Genomic DNA, 20,602 nt, shown 5'->3' with positions numbered 1-20,602 from the left:
GGAGGGCCGGGGTCCTGACACTCCTTCAAGGGCCTGACCCCAGACCTGACCTCCTCCCACAGCACAAGCCTCTGGAAGACTAAGGTCCCACTCCGGCAGCACCCTGCCCGCCCTACAGGCGCCCACTCTCTAGGAGACATGTGCCTGCGCCTCCCCACTGTGTGTGGGCCAGTGCTGTGCGTGATGAGGCGTCCCAAGCAGGGTCTGCAGCCTCTGCCTGTTAGGGAGGCCTCATGGCCTGGCTGGGCCTCAGAGGGCTTTTATCTGCTATTTACCCTTTGAATCGGAACTCAGGGCTCCAGGGTCTATTCACGAAAACAACTGAACCGAGGCTTCTTCCCTTGACCTCACTAAAAACCTTCATATTCACTTCATGAAGACAGAGGTGACCCAGACCAGCTGCTGCAGCACGCTCAGACCCCAGCGCCCTCCTCACGGGCGGCTGGGGAAGTGGCGGGCTACTTGGGGAAGAACAGCCTGACCTACCCTGCCCAGAGACCCTGCCTTCACGAGGTGCCCCAGCAGCACAACACTGGGTGACAGGTGCTCTGCTCCTCTGAAGAGAGAGGCAACACCCCACTCTGTTGGGTGACCGAGAGGCCCACGCAGGCAAGGGGGTGCCCGTTTAGCTCCTCTTCTGTTAAGTCTGTCCCATGTCGCAGGACCCTGGCTCCTATCCTTGTTCCCAGCAAACTGGAGGCTGGCTTCGCAGCCCGTGGTCTGCTCTCCCAAGGTAGCCCTGGTTTCCAGGCAGAAGACAGGGCCCCCAGCCCTGATAGGTGCATCACCAGAGGTGGTCACGGGCCAAGACAGCCAGGTTAGAAAAAAGCACTGAAGACCAGGAAGCCAGGAGCTCTCTCTTAAAATAGCACATCATGAATACACCTTCCCCAGGAAGACGCCTCGGGCTGTACCAACTATCACGAGGAAGACACGGCCACCTGCAACCCAGCCACCGAGCCCCGCTGAGCTGTGTGCACCCTCACAGGCCTGTCCACAGTGCCCATCTGTTCCTGTCACGGGCAGCCTCTGTGCAAGGCCGTCTGTGCCCAAGTTCACAGAGCACAGCTTGCAGCCCACAGACGATGAGGCCCACGTAGGAGGGAGGGCGGCTGCTGAGGGAGAGCCCACGGGGTTGCACAGCACCGGGGGCCTGTGGGCTGCGTCTGTGGAGGAGCTCACCAAGCAGGTGCTGTCCTTGGGCCTTCCCTGTGATCAGGGTCACCTGCAGTGAGATCCCTTCTCCAGATGTGCTGTGGCTGCAGCAGGGCATCGGTGGTGCCTCTTGGTGACGTCCAGGTGGTCTGAGTGCAGGCCTGGCAAACCCACTGGTGTCTACCACAGGAGCGTGGAGCCCAGCCTGGAGGTGTGGCTTGTCCTGAGGGGAGGCGGGGCAGCTGTCCTAGGTCAGCCCAGCTGTAGGAAATGCAGGAGATTCCAAAGTGGAAGTGGACCCATGGGAAGGGCCTGGTGACGCATAGGAAGGAATCCATGAAGTCCTCCGTTTGTTTTAAAGACTGCTTTCAAAGACCTGGGAGAGGATGTCCATCTAGGCTCAGGGGACAGTCAGAGGCAGATAGCCCTCTCTGGGCACCTCTGTCCATATGTGCGTCCCTCAGAGCTCACAGCACACCACTGCCCTTGTCAGAGCTGGCTGCCACCTTCCAGCTGCATCTGGTGAGCCAGCTGCTGCCCTATGGCCAGCAGGGGGCTGGCTCTGTAGGCTGGGCTGGTCAGCAGCTCTTGAAACCGGGTCCTTTCTTCCTCACTGAAAGAATGGAGACCAGAGGTCAGCAGGTAGCAGGGCAGGAGTCCCCTTGGGCCCCGCAGAGAAGAGAGCCAAGGGCAAGCTCTCAATACCCCAGGACCGACCTCTCCCCACATCCCAGGCACTGGAGTGGATACGTGGAACACAGTGCTCAGTTCCCAGGGAAACCCGACAGATGGGGAGTGACAGCCCTGGAGTCTCCTCACAGCCCTAGACCCACCTGTGGAATTTATAGTGGGGGTCGCCCAGCGTGCCCAGGAGGGGCCTGACGGGCTGCTGCTAAGGTAGCATTGAGAATGGGGAGTGGCAGCAGCATGCACACCCCAGACATGCTGCCTTACATAAGAGGCGGCTTTCTCCCTGGCAAGCCCAAAATAGATGAACACGAGAGCCACGAGCAGGCGGGGAGAACACCAAGGACCTGGGTGCCATGGTGACAGGTTGGCACAGCCCCAGGCCACCCTGACCCCTACAGCCAGCCTGTTCTGCTTGGAGATGCACAAGACCACAGGGCCAGGCCTCTCACCCTTTCCCCCTACCCCAGCATGGCCGTGCCACCCTACAGGAGAGCTCTGTACCCTGCACACAGCCAGGTGACCAGGGGGTGACAGAAGGAACCTAAGTGCAAATCCCACACGTGAAACCGAGGCTGGAGGCTCCAGGACAGGCTGCTCAGGGCTCACAGGGACAGCCTGAGTGAGTGCAGAGAGGGCCAAGCCCATCCTCTGGCCTTGCCCTGGAGGCCCAGGGTGTTGCCAATTGTTAGCCGATGTCTCACCCTGCAGCAGGAGGCTGCCACCTTGGCCCAGGCAAGACCACTGGGGTGCTGGTCAGTCATAGCTAGGACTCAGTGATGGGCCCTAGGCCAGGACCTGGGCCACCCTGGCAGTGAGCTTGCTGGCCCATGGCAAAGTCCTGAGCTGGGTTCAGAAGTCTGGTGCTCAGCCAAGGCCAAGGGCTGGCAAGGGAGCCAAGACTCCCTGAAGGTGCTCGGCAGCACATGTGTGGGTGGAGGATGCCTGGACGCAGCACAGGGCTCCTGGTTCCTGGCAGCTGGGTTGACCCCCAGGGGCGCACTGCACCACTGGGGGTGCCCATCCACCTGAGGACAGCCCCTTCCTCGGTCAGTGGCACCTGCCCCCAGGAGCACTGAGACATGTGCCCAGCCAGTGCCCCTCAGGAACAGCTCTGCCTGAGCATGCAGGGGACAGAGCATATATTTCCCTCAGGTCTTGGGGTCAAGACAACCAATTCTCTGGGTGATCTGAGCGCCCCATGTATACTGGTAAGGTACCATGGACACAAGGAGGAATCTAGAATTCTGGCTTCAAATCCAGGTAGTAAACAAGTTGCTTCCTCTTTCTCCCCTCAGATACTGCACACAAACAACAGGAAACCAAACTCAACCTAACGAGGCCAGGGGTCACAACCCTGAGTAGCCTCCAAAGGCAGTGCAGTCAACAGGGACAAGGGAGACTACTGGGCACCACACACACAAGGCTGGAGCTGGGTAAGTCCTAGGAAGCAATAGCCGTACCTAGCTACCCTGCAGAGGCAGCTGCCTGGGCAGGCTGGGCTCTGGGAGAGGCTGGGGCAGGGAGACGGACAGGGAGCAACAGGCCACAGAGAGGGTTTCTGCCTACACAAACTGCCTTCAAAGCTGCTGATGAAGAAGTTGGTTCAAATCAGCACAAAATCTATAAGAGGACACAAACTCAGGGTCAGAAAGTACCCAGAGTGAAACGGGTTAGGGGAGGATGTGGGAGACTGGGAGGCCCAGCCGATGCACAATGGTTCTAGAGAAGAGCCAGACACAGGAGGCCCCGGTTCAACACAAGCTCCGCCCAGGAGCAACCAGAGGTCCTAACCATGCACAGGAGGCACAGGGGCCTCAGCACACTGAAGAGCATTCCACACGAAGAAATGCCTCGGCAGAGTCACCCGAGACCAAGAATACAACTGCTTCTGAAGGGAGCAGAGACCTCACCACAGTGTGAAACGGGACGGACCCTGTTTCACTCAGGACAACACCCGGGCACCAACTTCTGCAGACAATGGGGTGCTGGCCCTCCTGATGGGTTCCCGGCCTCGCTAACAGGGGGCTAACTGCAGCCAGGGCACACGCCCCAGCAGGGGAAGGAAGGGACACAGCGTGGAGGGTGTGGCAGTCCCCTGGAACCCTGCCCTTGGCTGCTGGCTACTGCACCCAGGGCCTGCCTCCAGGGCCCACTGCAGCTTCTCTCTTCAGGAAGAAGGAAGACAGCCACCCAGAGTCAGCATTAAGCAAGAGCAGAGCCTCCAGGGGTGAAGCCGGTACTCACAGCAGCTGCCGTCTCTGGGCTGCACTCATCCGGCTGAGCTCGGCTGGCCTGGGTTTGCTGCTTACCCTGCTGTGGACAAAGAGAGGCCACAAAGTCAGCCCAGGACCACTTCACCCCACACCTGCCCTGAGTGTACATGGCTCCCAGTTTCTCGGACCAGACGGTGGAGTCCCCACGAATCTGCTCTGCTCAGCTCATGCAGGCCTAGCCTCACCACCATGTCCAGAGCTGACACCCACACATCTGGGACTTGTCTACCACTCAAAGCTCCCATGTGACACGGAAGAGACGACCACCCAAGGGTGCATAGCTCCCGCCTTTCACACTGAATCCCCCACCCACCAGGCCTGAGCCAAGAGCACGCCATCCAGATGGACAGCCAGTAAAGACCCTGGGCCCAGGGGACACGTGAGACTGACTGCCAGGGCAGAGGGCCTGCTTGGGAAGTCTACACTACTGCTGCCACAACAGGCAAGTCCCCAACATCTGCCATGCTCTGACCTCTCTAGAGGGCCATGCTCTGTGATTGAGGAGTGCTCCACCTGCCACTCTGCTGTGACCCCCCCCCCCCTGCAGGAGCTGAGGGATGCTCCAGGAAGGGGAGACGCAGCCCACCACGAGGCTAGGGCACAGACCAGGCCACTGTGACATGCTACTTCCTGGGAAGCTTCAGACCACCTCAGGGGGCCAGACTGAGGGGCGGTGGGAGTGCCTAGCAGAGCTCCCACAACTCCTGGGGACAGTATCAGGCAGCTCTGCCCACCCGCCCTGTGGTCAGCGGGAGGGAAGCCTGTGATGGGACATCCACTGGGCTTCTCCCCAGGGAGCTGCCAGCAGAGCCAGACACCCACAGAGGGAGGTGGCCCAGAGAAAGGACAGAAAACCACCAAGCCCCAGGCCAGCACCTAAATTTAGCCTCCAGAACAGGAGACCTAATTTCTTATTCATGTTTCTTTTAAAATATGAATGAAAGACATTCAGTGTCTACTCAAAATAGCGCCTGAGCTCCAGCTTTCCATGACTCTAGCCCTGGCGGTCTCCTGACCCAGAATACTAGGAGGCACCTCCAGTCCTCGGCCCCGCCCGTCATCCCTCCAGAGGCCCCAGGAACCATCCAGTGAGGCAGAGGCAGGTGGGGCAAGGGGCACTGGAGGCCAAGTGCCCTGGGGCCACCATGCAGGGGAGCTTCTCTCCCAGTGGACAAGCAGCTGGCTCCGCTGCATCGCTGGCTGTGGGAGCCGCCTGCGAGGCTCAGAGTGGACTGGGCCTCCCCCACCAGCTCTCCAGACTCCACGGGGAGGGGATGGTTGGAAGCCCACCCAGGCCTCCCTGTACTCTGTCCTTGTGGCTTGACAACTCAGCTGGCTTTAGCCTCTACGCCTCTGCTATACAACTGTGACCAAGGAGTCCAGCAAGACCTTCCAGAGATCACCAAGCCGGAGAGTGAGCAGTCCTGAGCCAACACTGGCAACTGGTGGCAGAAGTGAGGCGTCTGGGGAACCACTCCCCACCAACCCCTGTAAGGGTCCGGCGAAACGTCGGAGAAGGAAAGACCACACGAGACTAGCTTCATGCAATGGCAAGGGGGATTTTTATTAGGGATCCGTTCCAACGCGTTGGGACTCTGTGCTCACTCAAGAAGGGAGAGCAGTCCAGAGCCCAGAGCAGAGGTCAAGCAGAGCTTAAGTACACTTTTTGGAGAGGGTGGGGGGTTTTGCATACATCAGAACAAATCATCATGAGGCGCGGGGAAATTGAACAACAACTCTGAGACAGGATTAGTACATTCATTGGCGGGAACAGTTTGGGCAGGGGTGATTGGTCACTTCCAAGTGGGGCACACATTCAAACTGATTGGTCCTGGGGCCTGGATGCCTACGTGCCATGCTACCTGGAGCCCTTAGCTATTAAACAACCAGGGAATCAATGGAGATATTTACTGAGCAGGTCCCGCATTGTCCTAACAACTTTACAGACATTACAGGTTCCGGGGATAGCAGGGGAATTGTTTACTTTTTAGCCCAGGCCTTGCAATCTAGAAGCTTCACAATGCCCTAGTCTTTTACACTTTAACTCAGACTTTTGCAGCTTAGAATCAGCTTAGAAATTCTACCTTTACACCCCATGTGAACGACAGGCCGGCACACACGTGGGCGCCTCTCTGCCGGCTCACTCCCCAGGAGTGAACAGCGCCCCCAGTGCCAAACCTTGGCATCACCCCTCTAAGGCAAAGAACCAGGGCTCCTTGGAGAAGCAGCGGGTGCCGGGCCTGAGCAGGAAACACATGAACCCAAGCACCTGCTGATGCCTGAAAGAGAAGCACTCAGAAGCACCCAGTGACCCCACCCTGACAGACAGGTCAGAGGGACCCAGGGGCTATGAGGAGGCTGGGACAGCCTCAGCAACAGAGGAGCAGCCCTGGGCTAGAGCCCAAGTACAGAATACACCTGTGAGTCCACACCGCCATTAAGCAAGCATCTGGTCAGCAAGTACGTGGGGAACGACAAAGCCCCACTGTGGCAGAATCCCATGTCCTCGGGGAACAGGAGCATCGCTCCCCACCTGCTTCCAGAGAGCACCGAGGAGAGGGAGAGTCACTGCAGAGACCTGCTGAGCACCCCTCCCCAGGTGGCCCAGGTGCCAAGCATCATGGTATCCAGCTGGGTTGGTATGTGCACCTGGTAGGATGTCATAAATGCAGCATGTCACCTCTGGGGCTTCCTCCTGACAACTCCACCCCCAACCCACGCACGGACACGTGAGAAGCATTCCATCTAAGGACACCTAAGATGTGCCTGACTTGGCCCCTCAGAACTTTCAAGGTCGAAGCCAAGGACAGTGAGAGCCTCACAGCCAGGAGGAGGCTTCGAGACATGAGGGCCAAGTGTCACATGCTGCCATGGGGTCCTGGGTAGAGGGGAGGACTTCAGGAAGTATCATTTGAAGTTTACCATACTCTGGCACACCGCAGTCCCTCCATCCCGAGGATGGCAGCATCCCAGCGGGGGCCGCTAACAGGCAGCTGGGGGCGAGGTCCACAGGCTGAGCTCTGCCACCGGCCTGAAGCTGCTTTCAAGTGGACAGTCTTCCAATGGCTGCCCACAGCCAAGATGCCCTGACACCTGGGGTGCCCAGGAGGAGGGCAGGGACCCCAATGAAGAGGAGGCTGAGCAGGTGGGATTGACCCTCCCACAAGCAGCAGCCCAGAGCAGCCCAGGCTAGCCCAGGCCAGCCCAGCCCACTTGGAGCGCCACACACCCCTCCTCCCTGGGCAGGCGGCCTGTTTACACAGCCTTCTCCCTGCTGGGAGCCAAGCACATTTTTCAGATGAGAAAACTGAAAAAAGGGAAGGGACCCTTGGCCAGGGTCACATTGTTCGCTCCAGAACCAGGAATGGAATCTGTACTGCTGGCACTGTCCAACATCCAGTCTCGACCCGGTGGCAGCTCCTTGTCTGGACCGAATGTTCTGGGAGCGTCTGTGTCGGGAAGCCGGCCTGTGACCATCTGGCCCCGTGGCATGTCACCATCAGCCCTGCGGAAGGGCAATCCCTCATCTAACTGCACACAGCCCGTTTCTCCTCAGATGGAAATTCAGTAGGAGAAAGAATTATTTTTAAAGAAGCAAAATTAGAAATGACAGAAATAAATGATGAAAGTCCAGCAACTGTGACAGAACAAAATGCCCCTGACGCTTCCCATCTGTCCCCTCAAGCCCCTGTCAACCGGTGCCCAGGCCAGACCTGCCCTGCGCCTGTCTTCTCTTTACTGCCCGATGTGGTTCTGTGCACTGAGCTTGCAGGTGGGTTCCACACTCCTGCCTGGCACCCCTGGCCCAGTAATGAGGAGTGCCTGTCCTCCGGGGTTGTCCTCTGCAGGAAGTGGAGGAGCCCTGTGGTTGGACGTCCATGCAGTAGTGCCAGGAGGTGAGGCAGCTGGGCCCTAGTCTGTGTGGCGGCCTGGTGCTCACTGCAGGCAGGGGGCTGCCCTGGAAGGGCGCCTTCTCCCTGAACAGAGCAGCGCTCCTCCACCAAGCCCTTCCATCACCCTATCCTGCCTCTCCTCAGGCCCAGAGGAAAGGAGTCAGCCGTCTACCAACTGAGACCCCTAAAATCAAACTGAACCTTTCTTCCTGTTATTCTTGTCGAGTATTTTGATCACAGGGACTAAACCAGGGAGGGAGAGTGCCGTCAGGTGGCTGGCGAAGGTCGACTGGGAAATGGACGCTGTGAGGGCAGCGGGAAGAGCAGGGAGATGCACGGCATCTGCAGAGGCCCTGAGCAGGCTCAGGCACACATGCAGGGGCAACTGAGAGAAGGCTGAGGCCAACAGTGGGACCAGCTGCCACTGAGCCAGGAGTGACAGCAGCATGAGAAAAGAGCTGTCTGCAGAGCTGGCCAGGTCACCTGCCGGGGGTGGACCTGGAACTCGGCCTGCAGAGCCACACTGGCTCAAGGCTTCTGCAGTGTGAGGGTCCCGGGTCAAGCATGGCTGAAGCACTGGTTCGTGGCCCCTGGCCCCCTTCTCTCCCCTTGGGACACATATCCTCTGGCCACAGCTCTGGAAGTGTGCTGGACACTCACCCTCTGGTTTGCTGCCGCCTGCCTGCCTCCAGCTCCTGAAGCTCGGGCAGGGCGTCCCTCAGGGGGTGCAGGTCCCCCACCACAGCCGTGGCCCTGCGTCTCCGCTCCTCCTTGAGCTTCTGCTCTGCCAGCTTTATGGCTTCGATTTCTGAGGCAGAGGAGACAGGAGTTAGGTACAGAGTAGATGCCAAAGTACAAGACACAGCCCAGAGCCATTGGTGGCTGCCCATGGTGACATACCCAGAGGGGCCCAGACGCAGGCCCACCAGCGCCCTGATCCCGGCTCTGCCTCCTCCGTGCAGGCAGACAGTACCTCCACCTCCTGCCATCCCCAGCACCCCACTCCTGAGGACTGGGGGAAGGCCGGCTCTGAGTTATTTTTTCCCCTTAAGCACAGAGGCACACTTTTTAATTACAGGGCTGATTATAAGCCTGGAGCTGTGGCAGCGAGGACTGCTTCCTCTGCACAGAGACGCTGGTGCAGGGCTTGGGCGCGGGGTTGGAGAGTGGGCACAGAGGTACAAACATGCCCTGGGTTTAGCACCTACAGGCTGCTAACGGGAGAGCTGCGCTCCAGGCAACTAGGGCTTGCATGGCGCCCCACTGAGCCCTCAGGAGGGAGAAAGAGCCCCATGTGGGGAGGGGGGTAAACAGTATAAGCTGCGCAACACAACAGCGAGTGGGGAGGGCCCAGAGGAAAGGCCCAAGGGGGCAGAGGGCCAGAGACACAAAGGGGAGGTGTAGGCTCCACCCTGTACATGGACTGCAGAGGGCGGAGGCAGAAGGCACAGCCTTAGGGTCTGATGTTCACCTTCACAACCACCATGAAGATGCGTTCCAACCCGACGCCTGCCTGCAAGTGGCTGGGGGGAAGGGTGCAGATCCTGGACAAAAACCTCCTTCCCAGGTGCTGCAGCAGACAAGGCCCTGTCACTCAGCCCTTCACCAAAACCAGTCTCTCGTTGTGGGAGCCAACACACCCGGGAGAGCTGGACTGGCCCTGGGTGGAAGGAGGGCAGCGAGCAGGCAGGGCTGCTCCAGGGCAAGGTCCCTTGGGGCTGCAGACCCCAGAACCAGGACAGCTCGGCAGAGGCCTGCTGTGCCCCTGCAGACAGACACAAAGCCCACACGTCAGCTGCAGGAGTGCCCAACTGGGTAATGCACGGCATGCAAGGACGCTCAGTGACAGGGAGGTGGCGACTCCCACAGCCCCAACTGAGGAGGGACCAACGGGGAGAAGCCTGCCCCTGCAAGGAGTGCCAGGAACAGAGCCGGTGAACTTCACCAACCATGCCACCAACAGAAGGAGCTCCTCAGAGGAAGCCCTGCTAGAAGCCCTGGGCAAGCATCAGAAGACTCCAGGATGAGCCCAGTGCAGGGGCAGGAGACTGCGGCCTCATGGCACTCCCACCTGGAGGCTTCTGGCTTGAGACAGACAGACAGTGTGGGGGGGTGAGCCGTGTGGGCAGGGCCTCCTGTGCTCTTCTGATTAACCATGATGTGATGCAGACTAAGTAACAGGATGTTAAGCAGACCCTGAAGCTCATTCTCAATGTGATTTTTTTAAAAAGACTCAATGCATAAGAATGGTCAAGCACTGTTTTAAACAGAACAGGCAGCAAGAGAGCAGGACGGCTGCATCTCAGAGCGGGCTGGAAATAGCGCCTGCAGCAGGTGGCCAGCAGAGAGCAGCAGAACTGCCCCACCTCCTCCCTCACACAGCTCCTAAGGTCAGTTACAGGTTAAGCGAAACACCACAGATGAGCAAAGAGGAACCAAAGGCCACTACCACAGTGACAGCTGCGGACTTCACCAGACACCAAGGGAAAGAAACCAAAACTATGGGGACACGGCTCGCCTATGAGACTGGCGAACTCCAACAAGTGCCTAACGACCAGTGCAAGGACAGCAGGAGCAGCAGTGGGCGTGCACGGCCAAGGGGAGTCAGGTGGAACCCAGCAAACTCTCAAGGGCCACCATCCTCTGGCACCCCCACCCAGGGGCACGAGGACCACAGCCCTGACAATCTGGCGACATGCTGCAGGTGTCAGTGGTGGGAGTGAGCAAAGCAGAGCAAAGGGACAGAAAGTGGCGGGGGAGGCTGGGCACCCAGGAGGAACGGGAAGGGCAGGGGACACGAGCTGGTCCTCAGGGCTACAGAACAAGCCAGTGTAACCCCAGGTCAGGAGCAGAGCCATGTACTGACGGGAGTTCAACCATCTCAACCCAGGGAAAATCAACACCCACAGAAAACATGCATTCCCAAAGACCCTGGGCCCCACAGAATAGCTCCCCGGCCTGACATGTAATGTCACTGAGATCACAGGGTACAAGACGAATGTAAAAAAAATCAATCAAAGATTTTAAAAAGTCAGTAATACTTTTATATACTAGAAGTGAGAGAAAATTCCATTTAGAATAGCATTGAAAACTATAAAATACAGAAATAAGTTTATCTAAAGCAAACACACACACAAAACCCTTCTATATTGAAAACTACATAACACTGGTGATTATTAAAGAAAATCTAAGTAAGTGTTGAAATATGCCATGTTCATGGACCTGCAGAGCCAACACTGCTGCAAGGGCGATGCTCCTCAAACTGACGCGTAGTGCAGATTCAAAGCAATCCCCATCATAACTGCCGCTGCTGTTCTTAAAGAAAGTGATGTGCGAATGGTCAAAATTATACAGAAATGCCAAGAACCAAGAATAGCAAGAGCCACTGAGATGGAGGACGTGTCCGTGTCTGCCTTCCAGCCTCACCTGCAGCTGCCACAACCCAGACAGGATGCGCTTGTCAAGGTGCAGTTCAGACCCACCCCGGAGGCCTCCTGGATGCACAGCCAGCCAGTGAAGAGAGCCTTCATCAGGAATGGTGCGCAATAACTGCACAGCCCACACAGGTCTGCAAAGGGAAGGAGAGCGGCCCTCCCACTGACCCACGGCAGACAACATGAATGCAAATCCAGACCACACAACTTTCAAAAGAAAGCATCCTCACGACCCAGGGTTAGGCAAAGTTTTCTCAAGTAGGACACATACACCATAACCACGTAAGAAAATAGAGAAGAAACTTCTCAAAATCAAACTCCTGTCATCAAAGCATCTTTTTTTCTAAGAAAACAAACGGGCAAGCCATGGTCTACAAGAAAATATTTGTGAACTCACAAATGACCAAGGACTGGTCCCCAGGACTTTTAAAGAATTGCTCAATAATAAGAAGGCAAAGGGCCTCAAGAAAAATGTAAGTCACTGAAGACAAAGCACATGAAAAGTCTCTGCCACAGCGTGAGGACTAACTGCACCATGACCCCAGGCCAGGGTCGCCAGACAGCCAGGCCTGCAGACACACACCTCCAAGGCTGCAGGCCACCACAACTCTCACTCAATGCCACTGGAGGTGCAAGTGCACAACTACTTCAGAAATATGTCTGGCAGCTGCTTGTAACACTAAACACACACCTACCCTATGACCCGACATTCTACTCCTAAGTATTTACACAAGAGCAACAAAAACATGTCCACAGAAAAGAGTTGAAAAGAATGTTCATTACAGTCTTATTCACAGTGGCCAAAAATGGAAAAATCCAGGCGCCTACAAACAGAAGATTGGACCACAGAGATGCTTCTTTGCCATGAGGGGCATGGGTTACCGCATTGGGCAACCTGGCAGGAAGACAGACACAGAGCACATTCCACAGGACTTGGCTCACAGGAGTCACCAAACCTGGCCTTCAGACAATCACAGCTGACCGCTACGCTCCCTCTGGCAGCTAGGAAGGGAGATATCCTGAAGGGAAGTGATCTCTGGGTGACGGGAAAGGTCAGTGCTCTGAAGGGGACTTCAGCTGCAAGTGTTCTGACCTGTTAGACACCAGGGTTCATTGTATGTAAATACAGTCTTCAAAAGGGGGGACGGGGGAGGAAGTCTCCATAACCCAACCGAACTCCAGCAGAATTATTTGGTGTGAAGCCTACTGAAGCCTGCAACCTTCTTTGGAATCATTTAAAAATTGTTGATGGATGGACAGGAAGGATAAATAGTTACATAATAAAGACAGGGTTGGTTGTAAAATGCATGTGGTGAGTACAAGGGTGTTCACTATAAATTCTTCTCACTTTTCTGAATCAAGTTTTTGAAATTAAAAAAAAAAAATACTAAGTAAAAACAACTTGGGAGATGTAGCTGCATCCAGAGGCCAATGTACAGCCTTTCGTTGCTAATGAAAACAGAGGAACTAGGTCATTCAAACAAGACTAAGGAAAGCCAGCACAGGAGATTAATAAAACAGACAGTCATTTGGAAAACAAGAATAGGAATGACAATTACAAATTTTCTGTACTGGACGAGATAAAAAGTCATCAATCAGAAATGGTGGTGGTGCAAAGAAAGACTGATGGAGAGAACATGGCAGATGCTTAGGAACAGGAAGCACACACATCCTCAATTTGACATCAAGGTTCAGAGCTGACTTGGTTATTTCAGGGGAAGACATGAGCAGCAAATAATCAACTCCAAGACAACAAAACAACCTGGCACAGAGATGAAAACTTACACATCCCAAATATGTGTTAAGAACTACAGCCCCGCTGGGCACAGTGGCCACACCTGTAATCCCAGCAACTCCGAAGGCTGAGGCAGGAGGATCCAAGTTCAAAGCCAAGCTTGGTAACTTAGTGAGACTGTCTCAAAATTTAAAAAATAAAAAGGGCTGGGATGTGGCTCAGTGGTTAAGTGCCTCTGAGTTCAATTCCCAGTACCAAAAATAAAAAAAAAACATACCCCAGGAATGTTCAAGTCTGAATGGCCAGGATCCATTAACTTTTACCTTACTAAGAGTATTTTGTACAACTCTGTGATAAGGAATTGTGAAAAAGAAAATGAAGGAATGAATCATTTCTTTTAAAACATACAAAGAGTGACAGAAAACAAGAAATCAATTATGGGAGGAACTGAAAACTGCCCCGAGCACTGCCTCTGAAAAACATGACACTTTCTTTAAAATCTTCAAGAATAACTTGATCCATATTTCAACATGTGAGAATATGAAGAACAAGGTGGCAGAATAACACTAAAAACATAACTAATAAAAAAATCACAAACAATTTTTGGTATTTTTCCAAGAAAGAAGAAAATCTTTAGAAAAACATTAGCAAGTATCCAGCATCACAAATAACTACATTTTCCAAACCAAAAGGAGCAAGGAGAGAGGTGTGGCCTGCTGGAGAGGTCTGGCTGGATGGAGCAGAGCTGCCTCCCTCCCAGAGGCCCTGGAGGAGGACCCAGAAACAGGTCCTCTTGACCAGCAAGGAGACAAGCACGGCAGCTTTCCAAGGGAGCAGACCCTGACCCTCGGGGGCTCACAAGAGGTGGGCAGCTGCACCCGGATCCAGGACAGCCCAGTGCACTCTGCTGTGTGACCAGGCCTGCCTAACACCCTCCAGCACCTCGGTGGTCAGCGGGCCACACCAGTGGTCATGAATGCAGCTGAAGGATCCCCCTTGGGTGTCTGCCTCTGGTTCCTGGTGCCCCCAAGTGGGGAGTACAGCTGGTGCAGAAGCCCAGTTATGGCAGAGGTGCCGCCAGCTGAGGAGAGCAAGGCAGGTGTGGGTGCCCAGCAGACGGGGCATAGACTTACTCTGCAGCCATCGCTCCCTACGCAGCCTCAGCTTCTCCTTCTTGGGCAAAATGGCCTTTGCCTCAGCACCTGAGGAGAGAGAGTAAGTGGGTGAGTAACGAGCGTCCAAGACAGTGTTCTGCTCAAGCAGGCAGCCCAGAGCTCCCATAGGGAGGCTGAAGAGCCTGAAGTCGAGGCCAGGGCAGCAGTGCAACACACCCAGGCCGCTGTGACTCACAGCAGCTGGGCCATGCAAGCCCTCAACTTCCATAGGCTCCGTGTGGCCCTGGGGACAGTTTAGTGTGCTAGCACAACCAGGTAGCTCTTTAAGGCAACGGCCACAGACCCCTGGACTTCCCCACCCCAAGCTGACCTTCAGGACTGACTACAGGACAGCCACACACTAAGAGGCTAGTGGACAGCTTGCAGGGAGGAACCTGAACTGGGCAGAAGCCTGTGGATGGGTAGCGGGCTCTCCAAGGAGACATCCCCCTGAGAGCACAAGTGTTCTTCCAGTGTGGACAGGAAGGTAGTTACATCCAGTGTCTGCTCTTGGCTGTACCTCGAGGATGTGTGCCAGGGACTGGAGGAACACCATCTGTTGGTCCCATAGCACTGGGGTTCCTGGGACTCCATCTAGGGAAGCTCTCAGCCCACACCACAGCCCCAGTGAAGGAAGAAAAGGAGGATCCCCGGTGGGGTGGGGTGGCTGGTGCCAAGGCAGCCAAGCTGGACACCTTCACTGTCAGGGACCCCCAATGCTGGCCTCGTGCCCACTGGCCCCATCTAGTCTGAGGATGACAGAGTACTCAGCTGTCATCGGCTGCTTGTCCCTTCCATAACCAGGCTGACCACATCCAAACTAAGAGCCAGATGCAGCCAGATACAGGCCTTGCTCCCCAAGGCCCACACTGCCACCACCAATCACCTCCCGCACCGCAGGTCTTCTCCACGTGCTGCACCTCAGAGAGTTCTGGAGGAGCACACTGTCCCAGGGCGGGGTAGCAGTGGGAGTGGGGCGTGCTCCTGTAAGCTCAGACAAGCGAACAGCCTGGGCCCCACAGATGCGTCAGTCCAGCTCCAGGTCTGAAGCCCTGCCAGCCACTTCTGAAGCTTCACCTGGCTCCAGGGCAGGGGAAACAAGCACAAGCTGCACACAACAGGGAGGGCCGCTGGTCCCCTGCACAGCGGAAGCCACCGCCACACTGCAGTGCCACAGAGCCTGGGCCAGGGCAGCTGTGCCCTCATTCAGGGAAATGAGGAAAGCTGGAGCAGTGTGTGCCAAGCTACAAAGGCCCAAGGACAGCTCCCTGTCAAGGGCTGCCAAGCACCCTGTGCCCTCTACCACTGACCTACCTCCCACCCCACCACCAGGGTGGCCCTGAACTTGGGATCCTCCTGCCTCTGGGTTGCTGGGCGTACAGGAATGCACCACTGCACGCGGCTCTGACTGATGTTCTTAAAACATCAGGTCACAGGCAGAGAAGATGACCCTGTGAGAAGACACTGTCTACACGCTCAGGAGAGAAACCAGGCCTAGGAGACATACACTGCCACTTAAGCCACAGGGTCTGTGGTGCTGCTGAGGCCCCTGGGCTGCTGGAGACGCCCACCTCCTCAGGAAAGATGCAGCCAGATACAGGCCTTGCTCCCCAAGGCCCACACTGCCACCACCAATCACCTGTGAAGGCAGACGGCCACTCTGTGAGCTCAAGCTGACCACCCGAAGCCACTCAGAACTGGCTACACTTCAGCTAGGAAACTGATGAGCTGGGTGTGGTGCTGCAGCCTGTAATCACAGCTACTCAGGAGGCTGAGGCCCTCAGCAACTTAGTGAGACCCTGCCTCAAAAATAAATAGGGCTGGGATGTAGCTCAGAAGTAAAACACTCCTGTGTTAAATTCCCAGTACCAAAAAAAAAAGAAAGAATGTGACAAACCGGCCCCAATTCCCAAATGGGAAAACTGAGGCTCAAAGGGGGCAGTAACATGTCCAGGGTCACAGGGAACTGTTGTGGATGAGGACCTCAGTGCAATGTGATAGCTGGGCCCTGATCAGAGAGGTAGAGCAGTCTCAGTCTGGGCTGAGTGGAGACTTCACCTGTGTGCAGGGGACCACATTGCTGAAGGGATCCTGGGAACATGGGATCTGGAAGTTTAGTCCCCCAAATAAACCAGGACTCAAGATGTGGTCGCAGGTGTAGCTTCACTGAGCTACCAGAAAGGGCACTAGGCCTCCAGCTGCAGGATGTGGGACTTTCCAGGCCCATCATGCCCATGTGCCCCCAATGCACAGACCTGGGGCAGGACCAAAAATCATGTGCCCTGTGGTGACCTCAGCTTATCCAGAAGTTAGCTGATGGTGGACACAGGCTGGACAAGCCAGCCCTGCAGAGGCCTGGGCAATGCCATTTGGAGCCTCAGGCAGCTCTAAGACTGGCACTGCAGACAGCCACAGCTCAGAGAGAGACCAGGTGGGCTATCGCCAGCAAGGGGACACTACCTGTGGCCGGTGCAGAAGCAGGACTGAGGACAGAGGCCAGGACCAAGCACTGGGCTGCAGGAGTTGGCGTGTAGGACAAGGGGCCCCTCACTTGTCACTGAACCCCTCACAGCCCTTGTGTCCTCAGGCAATGGGTAGAATGAACTTCTGCCATGATGTGTAAGTTTATGCCATAAACCAGAGAGAATGATCACCACCCCTGGAGAAGAAGACCACCCTACAGGGAGCCCCAGCAAAGTGCATCCCTGGCTCAGTCCTGCATTCAGGAAAAGGAGCCTCACTGGCTGGGCACAGTGTGGGTGGCGATGAGCTCATTGTGTGCGGCTCTCTGCCCAAGTCTGCTATAGAGCAGAGCAAACAGAGCTCCCTGTGTCCTTGGCCTTGACTGATTGTCCCAAGGTGATGTAGTTGCAGCCTCAGGCCCACTCTCCCCAGAACACGTCTGTACGAGACTCTGTCTCCTGACTTCTGATGCATGCAGATTTTCCTGGCCAGCACAACAAAGAACTCACGGTGTCTAAGGACAAACAATACAGAAGCAAGTTCCATCAAGCTACGTCAGACATCACTTCAGGAACAGGCACGAGCTCCATGCCCTGACTCCTAGGGGACTCAAGCCCTCTCCAGAGCTACGAGCCAGAGTTGGATAGTCTGTGTCCTTGCTTCCAGATGTACCTAGAGCCAGCTTGCTCTCCTTCTCGCTCACCCCTGCCCTCTCACTACCTATCTGAAGGGAGAGGCTAGAACTGTGCACACCTCAGCCCAGGTGGAAGGTGGGCAGGGACAGGAATGGTGAGGTGAAGTGCAGGCAGTGGGGCCCAGGGCTCCTCACAGCTGCTCCTCTGGCTGGTGGGACAACCTCCTAGTGCACAGCACCCCAGCACTGCAGCAGGTACAGGAGTGGGGTGGCAGATCTGTGCACATGCCAGTGGCCAAGGAGGGAGGGAGGGTGAGGTATCCACGTGGCTGGGCACAGCATCAAACCACAAGTAAGGTGATAATAGATCCTGAAGGTCGGGTGTCAGGGATGCTGTGGGGCTCAGGGCACGGAGGGCTGAGAGGAAAACAGGACTGGCCCAGCAAGGACAGTGCCGGAGAGAGGAGGTCGGCAGCCCAAGCGGACTGCCCAGTGGTGGTGCACCCCAAACGCAGCAGGAATGGATTCTCTCTAGTGATCCCTGCAACTTTTCTGTAATTCTGAAATTACTTCAAAAGAAAAAAGAAGAATCTAAGACCAGTGGAAACTGACCCAGACAGTAACCTGCCTATGTCATGCTGAAATGAAGGAAGCTGGGGCAGGCCAGGTCAGGAATCCTGGCGAGGGCCCCTCTAGCCTGGCCCCTGGGAGCTCCCAAACATGCATCTCCATGGTACCCAGGAAACAGGACCCAAACAGGCCATTCCCGCAGAGCTGGGGTATGGAATGCTGACTGCAGAGGCTGCTCAGGGCCACTGCAGCAGCCCTGGGGGCTGCAGACTCTGTAGGCTGCAGACTGGTTTGTGGGCCGACATCTGCCCCCACCTCCTTGGCCTTTGGACAGGCCCATAGTCACCTGGCAGACTGAACCCCCCCACACAAGGTTTATAAGGTTGCAACTCTTGACAACCCTATGGGCACAAAGCCAGGCCCAGGCCCGCTCAGCAATAGGGCAGGTGTTTACACCCCACCATGAAGACAAGGGGCCTTGTGTGACGTCAGCTGGGCTATTGGATGTCTGAGCTCTGAACAAGGCACACGAAACAAGCAAACTGATTAGTGGCTGCTGCCAAGCACAGGCTACTCTGTGGAGCAACTGCAGAAGTAGAAGCTGGGGTGCAGGCCCTGTCCTGACCACGTCCATGACCAGCAACACTTCTGAAGAGGGACAAGGTGACAGCCTCGAGGGGCACATCATCCCAGCCTGAGCTTCTTTACTAGAGAATCAGAACTCGGAGCAGTGCCAAGAGTCCAGGCAGGCCTGGCCCAATCTGAAGCACCATCCGACCCAACACAGCTTATTCTCAAGGACGAGCAAAACGCCCCAGAACTGTAGTGAATCAAGCCAGCATGAGCAGTCAACCGAGTGCTGGGAGCCCAGCCTCATAGCCTGCACCCTGCATGCTATGCCAGGCCACGTCTGCACAGAGGCCCAGAGCTCCACCGGGTCCTTCTGGCTGCTCAGTCCACTCCACACCATGCCAGAGAAGCCAAGTTCCCAGAGTGTGTCAGCTGTCCATTCTGCCAAGACAAAATATTTGAAATAAATGGCTTAAAGGAGGAAAGACTTATTTTGGCTCACAGATTCAGAGGCTCCAGTCATGATCCGTGCCCTTCACTTTGGGCCTACGGCAAGTGGAACATCACGGCAGCATGTGTGTGCTGGAGCACAGCTGTCACCTCGTGGCAGCAGGAAGGATGAGAGGAGGAAGCTGGGCTGGAGCTGGAGCTCAGTGGTGCAGCACCTGCCTCCTATGTGTGGGCACTGGGTTCGATCCTCAGCACCACATAGAAATAAATAAATAACATAAAGATATTGTGTTCATCTACAACTAAAAAAATATTAAAAGAGAGAGAGAGGGTGGGGGGAAGAGGAGAAGGTCTCCAACATCCCTTCAAGGGCACGCCCCCAGTGATTTGCTTCTTCCCACCAGGTCCACCTCCTCTAGTCTCTACCAGCTCCCAACAGCACCATCAGCTGGGGACCAAGCCTTTATGTATGAGCTTTTGGGGACAGTTAACATCCGAATCACAACATCTCCATTAAACCAAACCCTGCGGAACCCTAGCCAGTGAGGGGCCAGTCATTCCCTCAATGGCTCTAAAATGACCTCCATGCCCCTCCCTGGAAGGATCATCTCTGAACAGCCCAAGATGTCTAGCACCTGGCAGGGATCAGCTAGGACTGCCCAATGCTGCCCAAGCCCAGGACCAGTCTCAGTGTAGGGGAAATGTTGGGGAGAATTGATGGATCACCCCGCAACAGAAACTCTGGGGCTATTAATGATGACTGCTGCTGACTAGCCAAGAAGTTCTGATTCTCTAAGGAGGACGAGCCTTGCTTACAGCAGGCACTGTCTGCAGTCTGTGCCAGTGTCTAACCTGGGCTGAAATTCAGTGCACCAGCGCCTCCTGGTGACCACACAGATGCACAGCTGAGATGAGTCAGAGTGGGCACAGACTGAACTCTCACAGGACACCAGGCCTGGGCCACACGGCACACCACAACTCCTCTCTGAAGCCTCATGAGGGCCCAGAAGGCAGTTGACAGGGGCCCACCTGAAGAGGGGGCATGGCTCAAGAAGGCAGCTGGGCGGCCAAGGCCATGACTGTCCAAAGTCACGGGGGTTTCCAGACCCCCCCTCCAGAGGGCTCCAGCTGATGACAGCACTAGGGGAGGGTGGTTCTTGAAATAGCCTCTCTGACCTTGATCCTAGAAACACCCACCATGGCCCTGCCTCTGCAAGTGGCTGTAAACAACTCTGCTGTCACACCACAGCTCCCTGCAATGGCCTTGGTCACCAGAGCCCACCTGGCAGGCAGTCCCCGTGGCATGGCCAAGAGCTCCCAGCCCAGAGAGGACAGGTGGCTCTGAGGACCCTCAACAGGAAGAGTGAGGGTGAGATGCTGCTAGCAGTCCTCCTGGAGGCAACACCCCCGAACCCCCTTGTGAACAGCAGCTGCTCCAAGGAGCCATACCACGCCACAGCACATTGCTCAGCTGCACGGAGCACACCAGGCTCCTGTGATCCCCCCACTCTACAGAGCTACCAGGAAAATCTGTGTACCAGACTTCTCTGCAACAGTGTCAGTCTCTGCTCCCCATCTCAC

At 55.9% G+C, this 20,602-nt stretch overlaps 1 protein-coding gene across 6 annotated transcripts in view; it reads right to left on the bottom strand.

Annotated features, from left to right (window-relative positions):
- Positions 1-845: 845 nt before the first annotated feature.
- Positions 846-20,602, bottom strand: part of SLX9 (SLX9 ribosome biogenesis factor) — a 37,835-nt gene continuing 18,078 nt past the window's right edge. For 2 of the 6 annotated variants that reach the window (XR_014022983.1, XR_014022984.1), the window contains 5 exons: positions 14,314-14,382; positions 8,672-8,819; positions 7,041-7,623; positions 6,211-6,767; positions 5,333-5,606 (listed from right to left, as the gene is read on the bottom strand). Coding sequence is in view for 4 of the 6 variants with exons in the window: in XM_081301489.1 (XP_081157615.1) it covers positions 1,645-1,768; positions 4,090-4,158; positions 8,672-8,819; positions 14,314-14,382 (410 nt within the window). In the remaining 2 variants the exon portion in view is untranslated. Of the gene's footprint in view, positions 1,769-4,089; positions 4,159-5,332; positions 5,607-6,210; positions 6,768-7,040; positions 7,624-8,671; positions 8,820-14,313; positions 14,383-20,602 lie in introns of those variants that run through there. The other 4 variants (XM_081301490.1, XM_081301492.1, XM_081301489.1 and 1 more) reach the window with 2 other exon arrangements.

This window comes from Spermophilus citellus, assembly GCF_964194105.1.
Source record: "Spermophilus citellus genome assembly, chromosome: 7".
Classification (NCBI taxonomy): Eukaryota; Metazoa; Chordata; class Mammalia; order Rodentia; family Sciuridae; genus Spermophilus; species Spermophilus citellus.
Note: the sequence above shows the minus strand (reverse complement) of the source record. Positions and strands in the feature narration are given on the sequence as shown.